The sequence below is a fragment of the Crocodylus porosus genome, unplaced genomic scaffold (genome assembly GCF_001723895.1).
Source record: "Crocodylus porosus isolate Cpor-Errol unplaced genomic scaffold, CroPor_comp1, whole genome shotgun sequence".
NCBI lineage: Eukaryota > Metazoa > Chordata > Crocodylia > Crocodylidae > Crocodylus > Crocodylus porosus.
Genome location: NW_017728915.1, coordinates 2,665,475 through 2,681,009, shown reverse-complemented (window position 1 = coordinate 2,681,009; position 15,535 = coordinate 2,665,475). Strand labels below are relative to the sequence as shown.

Genomic DNA, 15,535 nt, shown 5'->3' with positions numbered 1-15,535 from the left:
GCTGCTAGGGACTCCTTGGGTACGTCTAAGCAATGCAAAGCAGCACAACACTAAGACATGAACTGCTGCTAAGCTCCTATGCTAGAAGTGTAGCCAGGTCAATGCAGTACCGTGCGCATGCCAATAAGCTTTACTTGAGAAGCAGAGCCTATTGGCTTGCACACAGCACCTCACTTACGCAAGCACACTACTTTTTGTTTAGGACTAGTGTGTGGAACAGGCATAGCATTTCAGCATGGCATGTGCGCGACACCAGGCAAGTAAGTCTACAAATGCAACTGTGACTGTGGGGGCTGGGCTTCAGCAGAAGGGTGCCCTAGAGCAGGGATGGGCTGCATGCAGCCCACCAGGCCATTCTATCTGGCCTTTGGGGCCCCTAAAAAATGTAGAAAATTAATATTAATCTGCCCTGGGCTGCCTGTCGTAGGCCCGAAATGGCTTGCCGAAACTCAGTAAGTGGCCCTCTGCCCAAAATAATTGCCTGCCCCTGCCCTAGAGTCACCTGTTACAGCTTCAGTCCTCTGCTCATGGTGCTTAACTCAGTGAGGAAGTTCCCTCCAAACCAATATAGCTAACACTTGACATGTAGAGAGACAGGCACTAACAGATACTAGCCAGTCCTTCCTCCATGTGGTATATACACTCTCTTGCTATTTGAGCTGAAAGGATGGGCCAACTGGAATTGTAAGCATCAGGTCCCTACACCTTACACCAAGTATGTGTAAATGAATCGTAATGCACACACTTTCAATTTTTCATTACTCCTTCTAAAAAAGTGATTTACATTTTTTTTTTTTTTAAAGAAACAGAGGTACATGCAGCATTGGCACTTCTGCAACAACTCCAATCTTATAACCAAAGCTCTACTGAGATTCAGTCAGATCAGGTGTACTGTTTTGTACCTGCAATCATATTGTATCATCTTATGTGTGAACAATGGCACGTGGCTGTAACATGAAATGCATAAAGCCCTGTCATGCATCATTAGTCACATAGCCACACACACTCCTCTGAACACTATTAACCAGTGAGTGCTTGTAATCCAAAATGCCTGGCAGCACTTTCGTGAGCCCACAATATTGATAGTGTTAGAGTTGCATTGTAATTGTGATGGTCCAGGAATTATGTGAGGCAAGGCTTTTGTAGGGTGATATCTTTTATGGAACCAACTGCATAGCTGGGATAGAGTTAAGACAAGCTTTCAAATTCAAGACATTCTTCATCAGACTGTTCTCTAGTTTATGAAGAACATCTTGCATTTTAAAGTTTGACTATACAGTTAGTCCAGTAAAAGTTATCACTTTAAGAAATCTTTGCCTCCACAGAATTGAAGCATATTACTGAACTGAAGCATCAATTCTTGTTTGGGCTTAAGCAGTCATAGCTATTTGGGGCTTGATTTGTTTCCAAACTCAAAACACTTAGCCTCCAGAAAACATACCTGCTGCCTTTAATGTAATATAATGGTTTGGCCCCTATTTACATAAAAATCTGCCTTATTGAAAAGATGCTGTACATAGCCTGATTCTATAAAATTATGACGTTTGCAAGCTGCAGAAACAGAAACAGGACAGCTGCTGTCTCAAGTACAGTGCTTCTACCAGGCTTTTGCACTTTAGGAAGAGCCCTGTGGATTTATTTCATGTGTGACCATGAAGATTCCTGGCAGACAGTTCTAACTAAGGCAGCATTTCATCCCCTAGCCTTATTATGGAAAGAAGAGAGATTTGTAACCAAACACAAAGCCCTGTGCCTTTGATCCGTTTGGACTTTTTAGTGCAACTGCCAAGAACAAGGTAGAGGTATCCTTTCCTCTCACTTTTCCCAATACTAGGACAAACATGCTTAAGTGATGAAGCAGTTCTTGGAAAAAGAATCACTTCCCATTTTGAGCACCTGGCAGGAGAGAGCCTAAAAATAACTGCAGGAAGGGGTGGGTAGGAAGGGCACAAGTGGTGTTGGTCTGTGGAGAATAAATACATGAACAACTTTTTTGCCAAGGTGGAAGAGACCTTTTTAATGAATGGGATTTAAATAAAAACACTAAACTGTTCTTGGGGAAGAGCTCAGGTAACCAGAATGGGATAAATATTGTGTGTGTGTGTGCGCGTGCGTGCAGTGGTGGGTGGGCAAGGGCAGAGATGGAGATACGGTTCTTAAGAAAACAACAAGCTGTCACCAACTTGGATGAGCTTTATCACTAAATTAGCAGAAACCAGCTCAGTACAAACTCTCCAGATATAAATACTGGTGGCTCAGTCAGAAAACAAAATAAAGATAAAAACCTAAATCGGAAGGCGCTACATTAGATTAACCAGCAAATACTGAGTGCTGCTGCAGCCACAGTGACAGGGGAGATGGGAGAGGTCTGCCAGCCACTTCTGGGGCTGGAAACTGCTGTGTGCTGAGGGACCACTGGTGATGAGGGACTAACTCAACCAGCATTTTGTCCTTTCACTGGGCAGCAGGGAGGTCAGGCTAGGGAAGAGGAGGTGTTGGTGGCGGCAATGGAGGGTGAAGGGCAGCACTGGAGGACATCACTCCATCTCATTCTGGTGGCTAGTGCAAATAGTCGTCCACTCTGGCAAAGGAGCAGGAACCCAAGCCCACACGAGCCATGAGCCGCAAGCACTCTGAGGCCTGGCCCAGGGCAAGCATCAGGGGGGGCTGTTTTGGCAGGTTCTGAGATTCTGTGGGGAAGAAAGAAAATATCACTTTAGAATGGACGTACGGCAGTGATTCATGGGCCTTGCCCCTATTATGAGCTACACCCATGACCTCTCAGCCCCTCACCTACACACTGCAAACAGTGCCAAGGGGCAGCATGCTGTCTTGAGAAAAAAACTACTCACCACTCAGAAGGCTGCTTGTGCAACAGTTTTGCCTCTGCACAGGCTCACACACCCACACATGCCCACCCATCCAGATGCTCCTCCTGGCACCGTAGAGCTTCAGGAGCCTCTGAAAAGTGGCGCTGCTCAGGGCCATGTGAGTGCACCATTGTGGCGCCAAATGTTGAGCCAAAGCAAGAAAAAGGCTGTGCTGCCTTCTTGCCTACCACTGAATCCTGAGTATCCAAGAAAGCAGAACTGGGACAAGAACAGGAAGGTGGGTGGGGAATAAAACCAAAAGAAGTGCCATACTGGGTCGGACCAGTAACCTGTCTTCAACAGTGGCAGAAGTGGATGCTATAGACTAGAGAGAGAGCACTGAACCAGACAAATCTAGAGTGACCTATTTAATACCCTCCCTATACCTATACTAATACCTATTCAATACCCTCCCTGCCATCTACCATTATAAGTTAAGAGATGCCAGAGGAAATATCTTCAACTGTTCTGTTCAATAGCTAGTAACTGATCTATCATTCATGAATTTATCTAGGGGTGCTGAGTAAAATTAGCACTATTAGGGGTGCAAACACCCACAAGTGCTTTACAAGATAAACCAGAGATGTCAAATAGGAATCATGGTGTAATAAACACTCTGGTCTCTTGTGGTTTTTCTTAGCTCTTTACAACACAAGAATTCCTCTATTATTTTTCTGTATTCAAAAAATGAGTGAGAGTTAAGAGCAAGCATTTTCTGAGGGGTGTCTTCAATTTAAAAATGTTGAAAATGCCTGCTCTAATTCTTAGCCTCCCTGGTGCCATACATGTCCTGTCCTGATCTATCAGAGAAGAGCTAGTTCCAAGCTATTGCTTCCTACCCGGGCCCTATGCTGCTTAGTGGCAAGCTCAGTAGCAAAGATTTCTGCACTAATGTGTTTCTGGAACTGGCCAGTTCCCTTCTGAAAGGTCTCTGCCCTGTGGCAACTACACACTGTGGGTGGTTCAAAACTTGCTCTTTCTGGATTGGGTCCCTCAGGGGATTCTGGAGTGAAAAGCTTCTGTCCTAAGGCTGGAGACGCCTGCATCTGCTGGAGAACACACGGAGACTAGGGTCCTGAACCACTGCTGGGCTAAGAAACAAGCATGTATAAGGAAAATAAAGAAGCAGCTGTGGGCATCTGTCTGGAGACATAAATGAACCAGATAGAAACCGCACAAACGCAGGTCTGAAGCACAGGACAAGTGGCTGAAATGCACAGTTATATAAATGGCAAAAAAGGCTAGTGAGAAGAAAGCAAACTGGCTACAGAAAATGCTCAGTACAGTACCTAAACACCAAGCAAGACCCCCTCCATGTAGCTAAGCATGAAAAGGAAAGACAGGCAGTGGATGAGGCCAGATGGCCCTTCCATAACTTTGGCTCCATTTATTCTGTACACCCGAGGACACAGCTTTCCAGAAAGCTTATAAGGCTCTGTGAGGCTCCACCTTCACAAGTGGGAGAATGCAGAGGCAATGTTCTTAGAGGTCTCATTTAAACAGCTGAAGCTCCCAATGGTCAGTGAAAAGTCAACAGCAATTACAATTCTGCCTCCCTGCTTTCCAGTCCTTCTTGCAGCCATCTATGGACTGGAGACTCTCATATCATGATACAACCCACTGTAACCTACTTTGCAGAGGATGTGAATCCCAGTGATGTGAGACACCATAACACACCTTCCCTATCAGAGACTGGGAAGATGTCCCTGGTAGATACCTGTAATCCTGCATGTGCTACAACACCAGGACTACTTGCAGGGCAGCAGGCTGAGGTATCTGGTCTCCCTCCTTCTCCTTCCCCTGTCCTAACCCCTTACTAAGCTGTCATGGTCACCACCCTTAATCCCTCTGATCCATTCCTATAAGCAAGATAGACATGGTACTATGTCACACAGTTATCTAGCCCCTGCCTTACCCAATATAGCACTATTGAGTGCAGCACACACAGGTTCCCTCTGGATCGGATCCAACTGTTGACCAACAGGACAGTTCCAAGGGTCAGAGTACGCTAACAAGCTAAAAGCATCCTGGGGGAGAGAACAGAGGCACCAGTAGTAAGGTGAGCAGGCCTGCAAATAGACAGGAAAGTGGGGAGGGCTGCTAGTAAACTGGCAATCAAGGCATCTCTGCAAAAATCAGTAGGTAGTACGTATCTAGATAAGAAAGGACACTGCTCATGCCTGGGCAGGCAGCCAACAGTGGAGGGAATGCAGAGCATCACTTGGAGCAGGTAGCTACCCTGAGAGGGCAGGCAGGAACTGCAACCCCTCATTTTTCTCTGATGAGGGCTAGGCACAGACAGGAAAGGTTAAATGAATTTCATTTGCTGATCACATCGCTATTGTCCCCTGTGCAGACCTCTGCCCCTCAGCCTCCTTGGACTCTGCATGTGAAGTCACAGCTCTGCTGCTAGATGCTAATTCTGCTGTGAGCACACACAAGGTCCAGCCTTACCTGAAGCATCTTTTTGTGCGTCGTGTTCTTCCCATATTCTCTGCATAGCTGCTCACTCAGGGTCTGCAGCTCCCGCCCAAACTGGATCATTCTCTCTGTGGCAGCATGGTTCCCTCCACAGAGCTGCCTCTGGGGGCAGCCATCTTCTAAAACAAGGGCCAGAGAAATAACTGCTGGGCAGCATTCCCCATTGCCACCTGCTCCACTATAAACAGGGGAATCCCAGCACCCAGCCATTCCCCACCTTCCTAATTCTGAGCAAGGGGAGGGACAACCAGATGCCCCTCACTCTACAGAAAATGGGCAGGATCTCCTCATTTGGCTCCTTATTTGAAGAACTGTCTCACAGAGTGGACTTCTGATCTGGGAAGCTAAGCTGCCTGACAGCAGGGGGTGCTTGCATGGTACGGTACAGACACAATACAGTAAAGGCTGCCTGTACTTAGTGACCGTGTACACAGGGTTTAACAGGAAACTTCTAGAAGCAAGTTTGCTGATTCAGTCACAGGAGTTTGGAATGTTATTTGCAGTCTTATCACCCATTCCACGTCAGAAACATACTAAGGACAACCTCAAGCACTGAAGCCTTTTACATGCAGAACAGTTACTGCATGGGCCATGGCAGTGCCAGAACTGAGCCTCTCCATGTGATCTGGCTTGATCTGGATGGATTCCCTCAGTCCAGAGTGCAATTGTCCTTATGTCCTTTCACTCCTTGCTCCCCTTGGCTGAGGTTGCCAAAAGGAAAACAAATGTGTTCTTGTCAAGTTCTGTATACCAACAACCAGGAAACAGAAAGACCCTCATTACCCCAACTCATTTGATCAGATTGTGGTAATGGTCAGGACAGTTCTGAGCTGGATTTGAACAAAGCTTTAGCCTGGTATCTCCACTCTGCTGCCCTCTTCTCCCTTACAGTTCCTCAAGCAGCAGGACCCACATGATATAAGGTCATTTTTAACAGAAATCAGCTTTGCCTGTAGTTCACTTGTGGTTTGTACAGGAAGTGCATTGAAAAATTAGACCTACTTGAGTCCACTCTAGAGAGACCTTTCTCCAAAGCCAATCAGTGCACCAAAATAGTAGATAAGCTGCACAGCATCAAGCACTTGGCTCCAAATGGCCCCTGAAAAGGCCTGGGTTCATGCTAAATACCCAGAGGGGTCAATTTCTCCCTCCATACTAGGGATTCTAACACTCATTCACACCATAGGCTGAGGCACAGATTTCAGAATAAGCCTCCCCCCCAGCCCGAAAAGGAAAAGCGCTATAATTGTTAGCTCCTTTTTCTGTTCATAATTTTTATGTGGTAGCAGAAACCTACCCATGCTGGACTCATCAGTCTGTAGGATCTCTTCATGTTTGTAGGTGCCGTTCATTATTCTGGTGGATGAGTTTTCAAGGACTCCATTGGGGTAATGTTCAGCTTCCATCTCCATCTCACTGTCACTAGAGTGGAAACGAGAAAGAAAGGCCAGAGAAAACAGTGAGAAAGTGGAAATATTCCCAAGACAGTGTATACCTAGTGACTGCGCAATTAGGGTTCAGAGCTAGATACCCAGTAGTCCACAGAAGATGAGACAACAGATCCAAGTCCAAGAAAACCAAGTTTCAGGACACTGAGAACTGCAATCTGTCAACCAAGTTCCCAATCTGATGGGATCCTTCAAGACAGAAGGTGCAAAGTACTTACAAAGATACCACTTGAAAAAAAGCAGCTATCCTTGAGGTGTGAGCAGCAAAAAACACACTGCACAAAGGGGAATTTTTGGATAAGGTCAGCGAGACAAAATTGTGTACTACAAAATGGTCTTCACCCCAAAGCTTTTAATATTCGGGCATAACAGACAGGTATATTATTAATTTCTTTATTTTTACTTCAACACAGCAAACTGCTAAGATCTGGATTTGTCTAGCACAGAAAGCTAAAATGGTGAGATGATTTTGCTACAGTTTGACCTCAAGGTTTCAAAGACAATTGGCCTTTTGGATCTGAAGCTTAAGACTAAGAGCCATCCCCTTTGGCATGAATTTCGCAGTGCCAAGCATTTCTGAAGAGGTTTTGTATGACTTCTGCATGGTGTTCCCTGCTTATAGTTACATGCAGTTTGATTCTGTGGCAGTCACAGCAGAGCTGGTAGCAAGCTTTCCTGGCAACTGTATTTAGCACACTACTAGTGAGCATCAGTGTTAGCTTGCAGTGACTGATGCCCCCTCTAATCAAGATCTCCTCTGTTCCAGCACTACTCCAGACACTCTGCAATAGCCACCCAGAGGGAACTGGACTCTCACCCTTCATTAGTGAATTTTAAATCCCATAATATAAAGGAGGCACAACCATCGAGGCTCAGAATCCCTGGGTGTCCTAAAACTCCCTATGACTCAATGGTGAATGGATGTCCAAAATTCACAAAGCCTTTCTTATTGGTTGGCATGGGCACATAAACTGCTGTTAACTCAACCACAGAATGAACACCCAGCCCTGGAATGTAATCTCACGTAGAAGGGAAATGACTCAGTCACAAAAATAGGAAGCCCTGGAGAAACTCCTAGTGCATCCAGAATCCAGCTCATTTCATGGGGGGGAAACACACAGCTTCCTGGAGGGTAAGTGATTGTCCAATAGCAATTACTTTGACTGAGAGAGCAGCAAAAGAGGCAGAGTTAGATTGGCTTCTCCCTTTTTGGCATTTCCCAGGCAGTGAAAACATTGGAGTGGCAGAGTATCAGCTGCAGAGGTATTTGTGGAGCATTTAAACCTATCCCCAGTGTTTAACCCACTGTATGGAAATGGGCAGCAGAAAATCCTGGCTTTGGCAGGGGTATGGAACTGAAGTAGCCATTTGCTGCTCAGTATTAATTCCTGTAGCTGCCACCAGTAGCCCTTGCCAATGGAAGGAGCACACAGAGGACTTGGCCTACTCCCATTATTTGGTCCTCCTCAGGCATCTTAAAGAGGAATACCTGGTCTCTTGGTTACTCGTACTACTGTGCTGCTGGGATTTGGTGGAATCTGTTGAATTTGACTCAGAGTAGTTCACAGATGAAGGAGAGGATGAGGAGGAGGAGGAAGATGATGAACTCAGTGCTGGGTATTTACTGTGGCTCTGTTTGCTTTTGGTGGACATGACTCCATTGCTACAGCTTGGACTGTCTGCTCCTGAAAAAAGAAACGAGTATCAAAGGGGACAGCCTAGGCACCTCTAATCTGAAACAAGACCACAGACTGTACGTAAGGATCAACATAAATGAACTCAGACACTAAAGGAAGCAATGGGACAAAGTGTTGGGCACACAAGACATCACAAATAACTTGTTTTTCTTAGAGACTGGAATTCTTACTCATCCCTGCAGAAAAAAGGTGCAAATGCAACGTACAGGAGAGAACTCAATCAAAATTCAACAGCTGCGAAAAGTAAGTGAGCAGAAGGAATGGTAACAAATTTTCCTCAAACTGCATCAAATTTCATCTCATGATGAAACAGTCAACAGCATTATAATTTAATGATGGTTACCATAAAATTAAAATAATTCCTTCTCAATAGACATAAGTGAAAGGAGAACCAAGCCTAAAACTATATAATCACATGCCACATACAAAAGAGGATAACACTGGTTATGTATTCAAAATCATTAGCTTGTCACTAACTAGGCATGTACACATTAGCATTTTCAAAGAAATCTGTATTACACATCACACACATGTAAGTGAAGAATATACAAGCACTGCTTCACATGGCTATTGCTTGCAGTAAAATGTACAGCTTTCTGAAGCCTACACGGATGAGGACAATGTCATTTTGAAAGTGAATGAAATCAAGAAGATCTGAGTATGAGATCTGAGTATGTGGGTGCAGGAAAGTAGCGGTGCACCGATAACAATTTTTTGGGCTGATACTGATGGCTGATTATTAATGAGCCATATTGGCTGATACCAATCCAATTGCTGCTATGCAGTCTGGCAGCTTGGAAAGCAGCGTCCAGCTGGTGAGTGTTCAGGGGAAGGTGGGGTGGGGGGTGGGAAGGATCACAGAGGAGGCAGATCCAGGCCTCCAAGGTGAGGGAGGGAGTGGGGCTAGGGCTGGGGCAAGCGCTGCCCAGCCAGGGAGGGGTGCAGGACAGAGCTGTGAGTGGCTCGTCCATGGAGGGGAGCGGGGCTGCTCCCACTGCTGTGCATATCCCCAGGGGAGGCATGGAAAGCATGTGGCCCACAGATCTGTGTGGGGGGCAAGGGCAGGCTGCCACTGTAGGCTGAAGCCAGAGGCTGCGCTGGGCTCTTCCCAGTGGAGGGTGGGATGGGGTGGCATTGGGCCAGGCTGTACTCAGGGTGGGCAGCAGTGCTGTGAGGGGAGGCTACGGTGAATTTTGGGGTGGCTGTAGCCCACCCTGTAGCCCCACTCCCAGTGCTGCTGCCTGCCCTGAGTGCAGCCCTGGCCCAGCCCCCATGCTGGGAAGACCCTAGCACAGTCCCTGGCCGCAGCTCACAGCAGCAGCCCACCCTTGCCCCCTACACAGAACCGGGGAGCACATTCTCCCCATGCCTCCCCTGGAGGTGTGCACAGCGGAGGGACACCCTCCCCTTCCTCCCCTCCCTGGATGAGCTGCTCACTGGTGGCTCTGTTCTGCACTCTGCCCCAGCTGGCCAGCGCCTGCCCCAGCCCCACTCCCTCCTTCACCACAGAGGCCTCTATCTGCCCCTCCCCACACCCCTTCCTGAGCCCCAGACTTACCAGCTGGACACTGCTCTCCAAGCTGCTGGGTCGCACTCCTGGCCGCTTGTGTGTTGCGGCTGTGCGCATGCAGGTGGTATTTATCAGCAACATTATTGGCCACATCAGCCAAAAATGCTGATTGCCGATAATGTCAATTTTCCTTTTACTGGTGCCGATATGATATAGACCGATGTATTGGTGCACCTCTACGGGAACGCGTTTTGATGACAGCCTGGGCTGATCTTCCTGGATTGTGGGGCTTGCACTCTGGCAAAGGCAGTTGCTGTTGTACAGTACCCATGTTGAATCAGGTAGGAAGATACCATGCTAGGAAAAAACAAAATGCAGCCAGCACAATATACATCAATACAACAGAGGAGCTCTAATAAGACAGAGAAGAAATGATCAACACCATAGAAATTTCAGTTTTAATGACAAAACGCAGCTCTGTTAGAACATAACTAGTATCTTATTCTTGAAGTCCAATCAGTGTTAAATTAGATCTAGACATCTGTCCACTGAGAACTGGACACAGACCCCAAGTCAGAGATCAATCAGTACATGTGAATTATTTCCTCCCTTGTCATTAAGTTTTTGATGCAGAAATTTTCTAGTTGAATACAGTCATTGCCACAGGGAGGGATGCATTAGTTCAACTGCCAGAAGGAATGATGCTGACCATCTAGTTGGAGAAGCATTCTGCACTGAGCACACATCTTGTGGTTGACCTAGAGCATATTTTTAGAGACACATCCTGTTTCGATATGTAAATATGTGCACTGAGAACCCAGGGCTGGAGAAGTGGTTGAAGGAGCAGGGTTATGGAGCAGTCTTCCAAAATCAAAGAAATATTTAACAATGCTCTGGCTTCTTCCATCTAACACTTGCAGCTTTTTCACACGGAGCAGCAGGAGCCTTGCAGTCAAAGGAGCTAAGATTGCCAGGTGGAGAGCACTAGAGCCTAAGTTAAAAGCCTTTTCCATTGGGAGCACAAAGCTTGAGACTGCAACTATGACTGTTTCACTGGTTCTCCAGTTACCGAGTCCCGCTTCCAGGCCAGCTTCGCCCCTGAAGCTTTCAATCAATCTCCATCATGCACTATACAGCTGGGTTTTTTTAAACTTCTCTCTAGCACATTATCCTGAAAGAATCTGTTGTACAACACATTATCTGTTAAAGATAACTGATGAGAAGTTAATTATAGGCCATATCTGTCATAAAGAGTACACTCCAATAACTGAACATCCTCCCTGCTGGCAGTAGCAAGGACAGATGTTTTCCAAAGAGTAAAATATAAAAAGCAGTGTGTAATGAGCAAAGTGACCCACATCCCCCGTACCAGCTCCGTTCAATGTGGAGATGCAGAAAGGATGCCACTTACCAGTGCTATGAGCATGCGAGTTGTTCGATCCATGTCTAGGGCTTAGGCTGGGGGACCCTGGGTAACTGTCCTGGGATTTGGGGCTACGGGCACTGAAACAACGCACTTCACTGTCTGTTCCATTCACCATCTCCACAAACTGCCGGCACCTGATTTCATAGAGAGGAAGAAAGAGAAAGGGGTGGGTGACAAGCTTCTGCACTAATGCTTTGTTCGTTGCTCTATGTAAAGTCTTAGAACAAAAGCAAACTGGAATCAAACATCCTTGAGAAAGCTAGAGCTTTCACAAGTCCTCACACCTTGCTGAGAAGATTTGGGCAATGCTGAAGCAGGAAGGGAGTTGAAATATTTCTGCCTAGAGAGAGGTGTTCCTTGGCATTAAGGCCTACATAAGGAAGGACAAGTAATGATGCATAAAATTGTCCTTTTAGCAGTGGATACCTATTCTGTAGTTTACCGCCTCCTCTAAGGTGATTAGGCAAGTCCTACATGCAATTGACAAGATGCTGCAGCCTCAGCTTGGATCAACCAAGGCCACAAATCACATTTCTAGACAATGCAAAAGACCATATTATGGCATCCGCAGTGCTGGCTATGAAAGCACAAGATACCACAGGCTCTAGGTGATGAAAAGCTTCATTAATTTAGAACAGTATGAGCAAACATAGCATTTTGCTTGTATGGCAAGGAAGCCTAAACTGCTCAAATAATATTCCTGCAGGTTAACCAAATGCATCAATGTCTGGACTGATCAGTACCCAAAGGAATTCTCCCAGGATTGCAAGCCAAGGAGCTGGGGAAGTGGATGATACTGCAAAGCTAATCTTTCCTGCCTCTCAAGTGTTCACTCTAAGCCCCAGGGTGGTAGATTTATTTCCATTGTCCTGATGAAGAAGGTTTGCTCTAAAGGCTTCAAAAGGATTGCAGGCTACCCAGAAAAGTGCACTATGGAAGGACAACACTCAAGGGCACCCTCTGGCATTGCACTTTGACAGGGATGGAGATTAGGAACAGGAAAGGAGTATTGTATTGCTTGTTGTTATTTTTAAAATTTGAATAACATGCTTTTTTGGTGTTGGGGAGTGGAAGAAAGAGGTTAAGTAGGTTTTGAGACAGCTACAGCCCCACTATGAGAAAGGGAGGTATGGGCTTGGGAGGGACAGTTATAGAAGGAGGGGATTCCTCTGTGTGAGGTAGGGGACTGTGAGTAGATTGGACACATATAGGTTAGGGGGTGGAATTTGTTACTTTATTCCTATGGGAGCAGTGACTCTGGGTTGGGAAGTGAGGTTGGGTTGGCTGGAGGAGATGCTCCCCTTAATCAAAGGCAGGAGTGAGAAGGGGTGGAATGACATGGACTGCTTTTTGGGGTTTTGGAGAATGGGGATGTTGATTTTGCTAGATCCAGCTAAGAGCCATACCATCTGGCCCCCAGTGCTATCCTTGGGTCTGATCAGACCCACACAGAGCATAGCATGCCTGTGGCATAGAGCAGGTCTACAGGTCAGATTGAGCCCAAGGACCCCTTCCCGTTCCCCACAACATATCTGATCTGGTGGCTATTCCAGCTGGTCTGGGACTCCTGATATGCATGATACGGATCCTGGAGAGGCCAGAATGGGCCACACCGTGCCCCACACAGCACCCATTCCAGCTACTCTGGGATCCATGCCACATGCAGCAAGAGTCCCAGACCAGCTGAAGCAGCGCTGGATCAGGAATGCTGGGGCAGGGGGAGGGGAAGGGGAAAAGCATCCCTGGGCCCAATCCAGCCTGGCCCAATGGGCCAGATGAGTGGTGTGGAGCTTATCCTCAGGCTGGACACGCCTGATCTACCTGGTCTAGAAATGCTTGAGGTGCTACTGCAAAATGGGAATTGTAAAAACACAAACACAAGGGAAGGAGAGTGAAGGTTCCATTCCTCCCCCATCTATTACCCCGGATCAAGAGTTCTGGGGAACTGCTGTGGGCTGGTCAGCACCCCTTCCTTCCTTCCCTACCCCCCTGTAACAGCCTGAAGCCCACACGCCAGTGCCAACAGTGCACAGCCTCTGGCCTGCCCTGCCTTTCTAAGCAATGGCAACGCGTCCTTCCAGCTGCCGCTGCCACTGGCCCCAGTAGGCTGCTGATACAGGAGTCAGTGCAGGGGAACAGGCGCTGCTGCCGCCGCTTGCCAGCCTGGGCAGGGGCGGGGTGGCGGCTGCTGCTGCCGCCACTTGCCAGCTGGAGTGGGGGGGGTGGCCGCTGCTGCCACTTGCCAGCCAGGGTGGAGCGTGGGCACTGTTGCTGCTTACCAGCCGGCACCGAATACCGAATTGAGTTGGCACACGGTGCCCCTGGTATCCCCAGACCCTTGAGGCAGCAGCAGCAGCACCAGCACCAGCACCAGCACCAGCAGCTGCTAACGGACAGTTGCAGCAACGAGAAGGTAAGCTGGGGCAAGGGAGCAAGTGGGGCCAGGTGCTGGTGATTGGGCAGGGGACTCTTTCCCCGCCTGACCCTATTTAGCCACATCGGGCGGGAGCCACACAAACAGGCGTGCTCGAGTTTGTGCTGGGGTTCGCACAGGGAGGTGCACGAGGGAGGCCGCAGGCAGCGGAAGAGCCAATGGCGGTGGCAGCATGAGTCGTCTCCAGGTAAGCGAGTGGGGGTAAGAGCATGGGAGTTGTCACGCAGACTGCAGCCAGGACTCCTGCCCCATGGCTGCCTCCTGGCCCAGGGACCAGTGAGGCTTCCACGCAGGTGGGGCCACCTCCCCGTGGGGGAGCAAAGAGGTGGGGGCTTCTCTCACCTGTCCCACCTGTGCCAGGATTGCGGCGCTGGAGGGGCAGGTGAGAGAGCTCCAGGCAGAGGTGAGCAGGCTGCGGGGGATCAGGGCCGCGGAGGACGAGATTGACGGGTACTTTCTCTCTCTGCAGGGCCCGTCCCCTCAGGCTGTCACCACCCAGGAGTCTGCAGGAGGCGAATGGAGGATGGTCACCTCCAGGGCCAGGCGGCGTTGCAGGCAGCACGTAGCTGCATCAACTGCCACCCCAGTACAACTGGGGAACAGGTATGCGACCCTGGCAGCACTGGAGGAGACTGGGCATGAGAAAGAAGGAAGGGAGGAAGCCACGCTCTCATCCAGCACGCCATCATCCGTACCAAGTGAGCATCATCCAGTGACCCAGAGGAAGAGACGTCGGGTCATTGTCATAGGGGACTCCATCCTCAGAGGAACGGAGGGACCCATCCGCCGCACAGACCCCGATGTGAGAAGTGTACCGTCTCCCAGGAGCCAAGACTGGGGACATCACAGGGAAGATCACTGACCTCATCCAGCCTTCCAACTACTATCCTATGGCACTCACCCATGCGGCAACCAATGATGCGGCCTGGAGTAGTCCAGACCAGATCATGGATGACTACAGAGCTCTGGGGGCCAAGCTTAGAGAGTTGGGGGCCCAGGTGGTCTTTCTGTCCCTCCTCCCGGTTACTGGAGGCTGTCAGGGGCAGAGCGCCTGCATCCGTGAGGTGAACTGGCGCCTCCAGAGTTGGTGTTGTCACGCCGGATTTGGCTTCCTGGACCATGACCCACACTTCAGAACAGAGGGCGCCCTGGTGCATGATGGTCTCCATCTCTCCCCCAAAGGTAAGAATTTGTTTTCTTACAGGCTAGTTGACCTCCTCCGGCAGGCTTTAAACTAAGTTCATCGGGGGATGGGGATCCACAGGAGCAAGAGAAAACTCAACCAGGTGTAGGACCTGACCAGGTATAGCTCAGGTAAATACCAAGGGACCAGTTGTCTCTCAGGTTGGGGGAGTGCTCAGGGCTCCCTCGGGGGGATTAAGGTATCTCTTCACTAATGCAAGAAGCATGGGGAACAAGCAGGAGAAGCTTGCTCTCCCGCTTGCAAGTAGTAAAATCGACCTGGCTGGCCTAGTGGAGACATGGTGGGATGAAACATTTGACTGGGCATTAGAGATAGAGGGCTATAGGTTGTTTAGAAGAGATAGGAAGGGGAAAAAAGGTGGGGAGGTTGCGCTCTATGTTAGGGAACAGTATACCAGTTCTACCTTCCAAATGGGACCTGAGGAAGGCTTAACTGAGACCCTGTGGGTCAAACTTCAAGGAGGGT

At 48.5% G+C, this 15,535-nt stretch overlaps 1 protein-coding gene across 2 annotated transcripts in view; it reads right to left on the bottom strand.

Annotated features, from left to right (window-relative positions):
* Nucleotides 1-899: 899 nt before the first annotated feature.
* LOC109310419 (ran-binding protein 10-like) overlaps nt 900-15,535 on the bottom strand; it is a 55,584-nt gene continuing 40,948 nt past the window's right edge. Inside the window, exons 6-11 of one of the 2 annotated variants that reach the window (XM_019535533.1) lie at nt 11,418-11,566; nt 8,289-8,484; nt 6,649-6,773; nt 5,325-5,470; nt 4,786-4,897; nt 900-2,690 (exon numbers count right to left, since the gene is read on the bottom strand). In XM_019535533.1, the coding sequence (XP_019391078.1) occupies nt 2,560-2,690; nt 4,786-4,897; nt 5,325-5,470; nt 6,649-6,773; nt 8,289-8,484; nt 11,418-11,566 (859 nt within the window). In that variant the 3' untranslated portion in view covers nt 900-2,559. The remainder of the gene's footprint in view (nt 2,691-4,785; nt 4,898-5,324; nt 5,471-6,648; nt 6,774-8,288; nt 8,485-11,417; nt 11,567-15,535) is intronic. The other variant, XM_019535532.1, reaches the window with a different exon arrangement.